The sequence below is a fragment of the Cebidichthys violaceus genome, unplaced genomic scaffold, assembly GCF_023349555.1.
Source record: "Cebidichthys violaceus isolate CVI_PGR_0920_01 unplaced genomic scaffold, fCebVio1.0.p SCAF_25, whole genome shotgun sequence".
In the NCBI taxonomy this organism is placed as follows: Eukaryota; Metazoa; Chordata; class Actinopteri; order Perciformes; family Stichaeidae; genus Cebidichthys; species Cebidichthys violaceus.
Window position 1 is genome coordinate 5,195,011 of NW_027176428.1, and position 9,999 is coordinate 5,205,009.

Genomic DNA, 9,999 nt, shown 5'->3' on the forward strand with positions numbered 1-9,999 from the left:
TACACACTGCATGCAATTTTTACATTGGGTGAAACATTTTTAAAAGGAACATTTGATATATTTTGTTAATTATTTTTTGGGATTTCAATAAAAATGGGAAACTTTGAAATGATTTCTGAATTATTAAATTCTGGATATAACATTATTGAGATAGTTTTATGGTTTGATTTCAAACAAGTATGTTTTAGCATTTTATAAACAAAACAAACTGCTAATAAGTAAAATGTTCTATGCAAATGTTATTTTCAGAATAATAGTTGGTGCTGGTTTGGGAGGTTTCTGTGCTGATACCTGCTATAATAGAGCTTGAGAAATGGAAGAAACACACCACACAAAAATGCCATTGTGTTGAAGAGAGCAAGACTTCATCTTGTGTGTGTAAGAAATTAGAACTGTAGATATGTTTTTATCTGATCTGCAGACAATCGTGTTGTATATCCATTTAATCTATATTCTCAAATACTGGATCACAAAAAAAATAGTGTTAGGAAAATATTTTGATGACAGGTTAAAGGATATTGGGACTAAGTTCTTTCTAAGACTGATGATTGTCTTCAATAATCATTTACACAAATAAGAATGTATGACAAGGATGGGTTTGCATTATTTTTTTACGTTTTTTAAGTCACAGCCCAGTGTTGCCTCATATGCAGTTTCACTATTGTGCAGTAACCAGCAGAGTGCAGCACTGACCACTTTCAAGTACTAGATGCCAGTGTGAAAAATGCCCCACATATTGTATGCAACATAATCTACATGGAGTGATGTTAAGGGACCAAGAGAAGAACCAAACAAGCCTGGATCAAAATTGATATGCTGTTTCAATGCTACTTTTCCTCTATTTTGCAGAATGTATGCTTGGAGGGTGGACATATTTAAAATTTGTCTGGATCACAGAGCCTGCAGCTCACACTGGGATGTAAAGGTATCTGACTGTAGGTTTTCACCTCTGTGAGAAAGATGGAGAGTCAAGGGTGCCTGTAAATATATGAGATATTCTTGCTGACAGTCTTGACACAACACACAACTAAAACAGTCTTAACAGAACAATTCATTTAAAGTGACATAAATGTGCTTGTCATGTAGTTTATTCGCTTTATTTTAAGTAATATACAGCCATCTCATTCTTGGCCTGTAGCAGATATTCACGACCACTCCCACAGTCAAGCTGTCTACACAGCCACACCTCTCTGTGCTGCTGTTTGGCAGTCTGCATCAACTCCACACTAACTCTGTGAGACATGGCGGGGGACTTTTGGACCAGGCAAGCCAAAACAGCTGGGAAGCAGATCCACCGCTGAAGGCTTTACAGGGTGAAGGGAAAAATAATCTTTGACCCCAGACTGAGCTGAAATCCATTCACTCTATTTATAAGGTGAATAGTTCGAACAGACACTGCCTTTGAGGCTGCATTTCCATTTCAAAGTATCATAACCCAGGGGCTTTATTTAGAATAAGTAAAAACACACCTCATTCATATATGGCAAACACTATACACACTTGTAGCAATTCCTGGAAAAAAAATTATAGCACCTTCAAGAGATTATTCATAGAATGAAGCTTCAATTCATTGCCATAAAAACATACCCGGACCGTGACAACTTTGCTAACATCAGCACACTCTTGTGTCTTTGTTGTGTTGAGATTGTTGCGCCTTTTTCACATAAGATATTTTGACTCGTCAGTGCAGAAAAGTTACAGGTAATTATATTAACGATGGAGCTGTTGCAGAAAGTGGTGCGGTGCAGCAAAGAACAATGCTATTGGAGACACCTGTGCATTACAAGTCAAAAAGTCTGTTCAGTTAACAAGTTTTATTAAAACAAAGATCTATTTTAAATCAATTTATAAAATGAAATCTAAAAGTATTTAATAATGGACACCGACCAACAGTGTGTCATACACTTTGATGACTGCGCAGCCCTTTGGGACAAACCTGTGAATTCAGGCTATACATAAACTTGACTTGAGTGTATGAGTGTGTGCATTTGACAGAAAAAGTGAGCAGCTGAGAAAGAGAAAGAGATATCCTGGTATTTGAGTAATGATGTTGTGTTGTTGCGACCTGCAAAGAACTTCGGTTCAATATCAAAACAACCATCAACTGTTATCAAATTCTTAGTCAGTGTCCACGATAAAAGCAACTTTATTTTCTTTCTCTAGTGTTTGATGGAAGTGTATTTGCCAACAGCACAGCAGTTAACATAAACTACATTTGCAAAATGTTCACATTCAGCTGAGATTAAGAGTCTGCTTTCGGTGTCTTGACTCCATCTATTGACCTATTTATTCATGTTTCCTTCATAATTAGAGATTTGACAAAACAGCTCATAATATTATCACGCATTGCTCTAAACATCCAGCACATGATTCTGATTCAGAACAGTTTCTACATGTACAATATATAAGTCATGAATTCTCTTTTGATATTATTAATGTACATCTGAAAATTTTGTACAAATTGTGTTTCATTTACCACAGTAAACAAAGTAAGCAGACCAAAACTTAAAGTCACAATGTGTAGAATTACAAATGTCCAACATTGGCGCCCCCCAGTGGTGGTAAAAAAAAGATACTGTTTTAAACCACCCCCATGCATATACTGACCTGAGGACCAACACATTTGTCACTCCCAATTCATCGAATATCGACACTTGGTCAGTGCCCCTATGCTTCTAGCTATGACGGTCCATGTACCCGTCTTTAGCATCAGTTTTGGATGTGTCACGGACGGTGGGTCAGTTTCCTCTCATTACAAGCATACTGTCTCCTTTCAAAATAGATTTCTAAAATAATTTTAAAATGCTATAGGCTTAATATCTTTTATATAGTGTATAATACATTCTACACATAGTAGATTTATAAGCATTTTACAGGAGCACAAAAATGAGAAAAGTATTACTTGTAAATATTCTTACAAGAGCAGCATTGAAAATAAAGTGAGTACATTTGTTTGACAAAGATATGTGAGGGTGTGTGTGTGTGTGTGTGTGTGTGTGTGTGTGTGTACTCTTGTAAAATACAGTGCCACCTAAGGTTAAGACAGAGATCAACACTGTCACATCAACAGGCCTTAAAAAACAGGTTTATTTGATGGGAAAGGATCGCAGTGGCCTTGTTGTTGACTTCCACAGACGAAACCTCCTGACTCTTTTACTCCTCGACTCCAGGGAGTCAAACTACTTGTATGTGCACGCATACTTGGCCAATAAAGGTGATTCTCATTCTGATGAGTTCCTCAGCTGCACTCTTGCCTTCTCGTTCCCTTGTAAACAGAATAATCCTTCCACCCTGGCCCACCTCACCACCCTAATACCCTTCTCCCTTATTCACACATGAGTAGCTCTCTCTGCTAAGTGACAGAGGATCAACGTGTGCGCAAAATAATGGCCTCCCACCACTGATGACTTTAGCCTCAATACAGAGAAGCATGAAGAGAAAATGAGATGCTATTTCTGTCATAAAGAACAGAATGGATTCTGAAACTTCCACCTGCTAATGCACATTCAGCATTATAAATTTAAATTAGGGCTCACCGTATTCCGTTACATATTTTGGTTACTTTCCTGACTTTGTCTATGTCATTAAAAAAAATCTATTGTGATGCTTGAAGGGTGTATTTCCCAGTCTGCTGACTCAATCAACAGCTGTAAGATGATGTGCCAGAGATAAACAGCTGTTGGCTCAATAAGGTACATTTTTTACAGTACCTCTCATTTACATGTATACACATAAGTTACATACAGTACACATTATAAGTGCCAGCATTCTCAATGTCCAATCTCACTCATTTTAAAGGGCAACACTGGTCAGTTTACTAACAGAAATGACAGACAGTACGTGATGATGCTACATTGGTATACCCACTTTCGGGGGAAATGTAAAAAGTAAAATGCTTGCCAGTAGTGGAAGGGGCATGGAGATATATGTACAGTATAGAGGTACATTATAGGGTTTAACTGCCAATCACCCAGATCAAATGAAGCTTATTGGCTGGAGGAGCTCCAACATTCTTTAGATTCACAGTCCTGCAGCCACAGTTATAAAGTTAATAATAGGTGGCTCCACAGTTTTTTTAAAATTGACCATTTGACAAATATCTAAAGGGGACCATCAGGTCATTTTTCAGCTACAACTATAAGCTATTATTAGTCATTCTGACAGTCAAATGGTAGCACATTGAAACCACACCTTCATCGTACCAAAGATCCTTGGTCCAAGTGAGTCAATTTTACATGTTTTCATCCAGCCACAGACCATCCTGTGTCCTAGTCATCTCAAAGCACCAAGCTGGTTGCACAAACGTCCTGCTTGCCCACCATTGGTTTACCAGATTAACACTATTAAAATAGTTCCTCTTCATTACATTTTCTGTCCTTAAGGCCACAGAACTAAGCATGTAAATGTAGCACACAATACGATGCATAACTATTTGTGATCTTTTAGGTCATGAGTTTTAATTTTAATTCAGATCAGAAATACAATACAGCATACACAACTTCTAGTATTTGTACCAGATGTGCTATGGATATACACTTACTGATTCAAGTTCAACAGGTTGTTGTTGATACTGATGAGAAGCCCCTTGTGTTATTCGACATCATCTTCATTTTGTCAGTAAGTGTAGAAATAAATAATCAGTCTTATTCAAATCAAAGTCTGATTTTGGATGTTTATCCGGTCTCCATGCCGATTTGTCATCCTGTCCTCTCAGAGTGTGTTGGATGGAAGAAATCAGTCAGTCAGTCCACGAAGGAGTTCGCTCATCTCTTTCATTCCTCTGAAGTCCTGCGATGCCATTAAGGCCGTTTTGACCAGTAACCCCTCGAGCATGAAAAAGTATCCAGAGTTTTTTCCATTCTGTGAACCAGTGGGGTGAAACTTAACAGTTACACAGCGATCCAATTAGTCGCCAAGGGTCACACATCATCATCATCATCATCATTCTGCCTCAGCCTCCTCTCATGACTCTGTCCTCTCTGACTCCCTCTCTGAGGAAGCCGCCCGACTGGATCCTGACAAAGCACATACTGTTTCCAGATTTTCTGGAACGCTGTACGGAATCTCTTGATGCGGAAAGCGTACACGATGGGGTTGACGGCCGAGTTGCCGTGTGTGAGGATGATGGCGATGTAAATGAGGAACATCGGCTTATCACAGGCAGGGCAAAAGAGGGTGATGCAGTTGAGGATGTGAAGAGGGAGCCAGCTGACTGCGAAGAGGAAAAGAACGAGGGCAAGCGACTTGGCTAACTTGAGCTCCTTGCCAAAGTAACGGCTAGGGTCTGTGTGGCTAGCCGTCACCTACAAAGAGATAGAGGAGAAGATTGTCAGCTTATACGTTTATATTTAGTCTAATTAGTTCACATTAAGTCTGTTTTCATAGCAAACAAAGCGACCACAAGAAGAGGAAGACCTCACCTTCTTGTTGAGCTGCTTGTGGATCATGTAGAAAATCTCGACATAGATGGCCAGCATGAGGAGCAGAGGGGGCAGCACCCAGCCAAAGAAGTTGAAGTAGACCATGTAGTCCATGCTGATGACTGTCTCAAACTCACAGATCACCAAGAGGTCATCAGTGACCAGGGAACCATTGTCACGGAGAAGCTGCAGGTTATTCCAACCCAACATGGGTGTGAGGCCAACTATGATGGACACCAGCCAACACAATAACACGGCCGTGCCAGCTCGTCGAGGAGTCACCACCCGCTTGTAGCTATAGCAGCAAAGGGAGAAGATCTTGTTTTTAATTTAGTCTAATACAACATGTAAGTCACTGCAAAAGATTTACAACAAATACTCCCTTTGTGAAGCTAATAACTTTAGAGATTCTATCGTGGAGTGATTTTTTCTGTTAAACCCATGTTTCATCAATTAAGATCTGTTGATATCAACAATCACCTTTAGAAGAGCGTTCAGACCAAGACATCAGCATCAAAAGTTACAGACAAAAACAATAACCACAAGAAATGTATTAACTTGTCGAAATATTAAAATTTCTACAAACAGTAACACATACCAACCGATTAATTCCCCATTGTAGCTTTAAAATTAGACAGAGAGAACAATTCTCAAGTCTTTTTGAATGCTATTGCAAGTGAGGGGAGCAGAGCACATAAAAGCTTTCTTTCCCAGTTCAGTCCATGCACATGGAACAGACAACAAGACCATATCTGATGATTGCAGTTTACTCAGAATGGCTTTATATAGAACCAGTAGTACCAGAAGTACCAATGACGAAAGGTCAGAGATGGCCAACCACTAAAGCCTACAATAATGAGTCGGGCTCAAAGAGAGACTATGTAACTTTTGTTGAACAGTATCCAAAGTTGCCCTATCTAGCATAAGTTTGGTAACATTAACATTTTGTAACCATAAGCTACTGGTCATACCAGACCATGTAAGGCTCTAGCAGCAAAACCCTGAGTGTGTTGACTTAAGAACTGGTGTTTTTTATTGTCTATGAATTTGACATTTTCTTAACATTTATAAAGTGAAATCCTTGTTCAGAATATGTGTGTTTTGCTGTACTGCCCCAGTTTATAGGCAGTGAGGTTAAGTAGTTTGTTGGCATCCACCTGTAGATTTGACTGTTCTACAATAACATATAATCTGTAAATTTCATGGATATGTTTATAAAATAACATTGGCCAAGACCTTAGTTATACATCACATTACAAGTCCTGCATTGAGCACAATGAAAAGTAGCCTAACTGTTGTTTTTTTTTCTTTGTTGCTCTGTGGCAGCAGGTGACATAGTTTCAATTTGATTTCTTTCTCTGAAAATCACTGCTGTGTTACCAGAAACAAAGCAAATGTCAAGCAGACACAAGCAAGACATCTCTGCTGTTCAGAAGACTGTGGGAGTTGTTGCCTAACATAACTGTCTGCAGTTCTTTGGACGCGGCTCATCCTGTCTCTCCCACACAATGGTCTGCTATTGGACAGGACCATGAATTAGTCATTGTCAGGCAGACATCAGAGATTCCTGTGGACGACTGGACTGTTGATTTTTGTAGTTCAGCCTTTATTTCAGAAGAGTTGGTGCTGACTCAATTAGACGACAGGGCTAAATCAACTCAGGTGGTCATTCTTACTCTCACCCTCTTGCACAATTTGTCTCTCTTTCTATCGTGCCTGCTCCCTGGCTAACCTACAATAATGCTAACATAGAAACACACTGAGATATGTGCCAGAGCCAAACAATCATTTTGTGCCCCCCCCATCTGCTCTCTCTCACTTGTCCTTGCCTTTTCACTCTCTGTCATATAAAGCACACACACGGGAGTTCAGGCAGGGTGAGTCAGACACAACACAGGACCTATGAATGAATACTCAATGGATCAAGAGAGTCTGAAGTAGGTATTCCCATATGTGACGACAGTTTTTATCTCAAGTTAAAAAACGCTCTCTCCAGCTGATTGTAAAGCTTGGCTGTCTGTCTGCATACAGATCAGCTGTCTGTTCTGCCAAAAATTACTTTTTGGACTTGACTGCCTTCCATCTATCTCTATTTTACCTGAGGGATTTCCACCTTCTAAATTCCATCCTCCAGCTAAGCGCACTACCAATACTTTGGACATTTTCAAATCTCAGACACACCACCCTTATCACGACAGTGTGCTTTCAAACCACCTCCGCTATAAAAAGAAATCAGCGGCTGGTAAATTGTTTCCCTCTGGTCCCAGGGGTGGTTTAGGGAGGGGGACTCAATTCTGGCTCATATTATCACGAGACAGTAAAATACAATTCACTTGTGTTTAAAATCTGATGAACAGATGGAAGTATCTGGCTATAATGGATCAGCAGTGAGATTGAAGCACGTTTTTTTCAGATTTGTGACTATAAAAAGCCAGAGCTTTCACCAGACGAAATATTGTATGACCTGATATAGAATGTGATTTATAATATACATGTTACATCCAATACTGTGAGCTGAAAAGTGCTGAGAAACCCTGGAGCGCACTGATAAATAACAGTTAAGTCAATAATATTTATCATTCTTTTGCACTGTCAACTAGTGTGCTATATGTCCTCTGAGTAACAGTTTGCATGTTTTTATGTGAGCGTTGGTTGTCAGCTTGACAAATTATGTAATCCATCAACCAGCCACCATGAGCGTATTGACCAATCATGCATTCTCTGCTAGGATCATTGTCCGATTAGGCAACTTGAAGTGGTAACTTCAGTTTCGAGTGAAAAAATTTGTAAGGCAAGAGGAGCTTTCCTTCGAACTGATGACATGTAAAATGTTAAAACTTCCGTTATCATGCAACAGAAATGGCAGTCTACCATTAAGTTATAAACCAACCAGATCAGAAGAAGTAAAGAAAGAGGTGCACATTGTAGATTTTTAGCTCAGACTGGAAAACAGCTGCCTTCCCACAGATCCATCTATATGTTCCTTGTCTGATACAAATATGTTTGCTGCTAAAATACATATTCAGATTTAAAAAATCATGTAAAAACAATGCTATAGCCAAATCATTTTTTGAGGGAAAATATTTAGCAATCAAGATAATCAATGCGAAATTATTTATTTATTTTTATATCATTGATTTATTTTGAGAAGAGGGCAGTTCATACAAGATGTTTTATATGTACATTACTTTGTTCCAGTTCACAGCTTATAATTTGGATACAATTATGTATTGGAGGTGTGACACTTAAGGAGTTGAAAATAAATACATGAATAAATAATGAATAAGTCTAAATATAGTTTGAAATTAAATTAAAAACTGTTCATAAAATGTCATAGCCTTGAAAATCACTGACTTTTATCAGGTACTGACACCGTGTGGTTTCCCGCAGATATGTCAAAGCAGATTAATGTAGCTCTACTTTAAGGTTACTGTAAACTAATTTAAATGATTAGACACACCTTTTCACTGCATATTACAGTCTATTTCTGGTTGTAGCTGAAATTAAAATCCTGCATGGCCGCTCTGGTGGGTGCCGTTGGTCCGAGCAGCGGTCCAGACACAAAGGCTTCTGTAAATGAGACAAGATATTGGGAAGTAGAAGAATTCACCTTTAGGCCTACCTCATGGGTATTTTGACTCTCAGATAGCGGTCAATGGCGATGGCCAGAAGCGCCAGGATGGAACTTTGAGTGAGGACGAGCACTGTGCAGGCGACCAGCAAGCAGCTGTAAAAGTGCGTCTTGAGTCCGATGCTGATGGTAATGGCGAGGGGGATGACAAGAGCCCCGACCGCAATGTCAGCCAAGGCCAGGGAGACGATGAAACAAAACGTGGTGTCTCTCAGAGACCGGTTAATACGCACAGCCCAGACCACCATCACGTTACCGATGACCGACGACACAGCGATCACCACCTCCATCCCGATATAGAGGGCTTTAGAGGAAAGCCCACCCGAAGGCATGTTCACGGATGCTGGAGGAGTGTGCGCTCCGCGGAGAAACAGCCTGAACGCGTCGAGGGAGTTCCCTGTTTGAGTTTGTGGGCACCGACTGAGACACCCCGACTAAGGTTTCGCATGTTTAATGTCCCCACAGAGGCAGACGTAGTGTCTGTTGCTCTGAATTATTTTAGGATCTGGTAAAGGACATGGAGCTGCGCGCAAGACGCAGGACTTGGTGCTCCATATGGTCCGAGACGGTGATTCCGAGAATGAAGTGGCTCCTGCCGTCCTACTGGCGGAGGGACAAGACGGACCCGAGATACCGAATGAGTCACAAGTAACTCCCCAAAGCGCGGATTGACGGTGTAGCTTTCATCAATGTGTCATTTTCCGCTGAAGCTGAGTCATTTCCTACAGTTGGGCTACTTTATCAGGGTTTAGCTCCTTTATTTGGACATGATTTAATTAAATGGCCCAAGGCACTCAAATGTTTATTTGCCTCCGGGTAATTGTTTCTTGTGGAATAATCCCAGTTTATATATGTCACCATGGGAGTTTAAAATATTATTGTCCATTGATCTTCTCTTTACAAGGTAACCTGGGCTGAAAGCTTGCCCTCTTTGTGGACACACTGGGG

At 40.0% G+C, this 9,999-nt stretch overlaps 1 protein-coding gene across 1 annotated transcript; it reads right to left on the reverse strand.

Annotated features, from left to right (window-relative positions):
- Positions 1-1,100: 1,100 nt before the first annotated feature.
- LOC137879449 (adenosine receptor A1-like) lies at positions 1,101-9,729 on the reverse strand. Its single transcript, XM_068720171.1, has 3 exons — positions 9,043-9,729; positions 5,421-5,715; positions 1,101-5,303 (listed from the first exon to the last, which is right to left on the reverse strand). Exons 1-3 carry the CDS (start codon positions 9,381-9,383, stop codon positions 4,920-4,922), a joined length of 1,020 nt encoding a protein of 339 aa, XP_068576272.1. The 5' UTR covers positions 9,384-9,729; the 3' UTR covers positions 1,101-4,919.
- Positions 9,730-9,999: the final 270 nt, after the last annotated feature.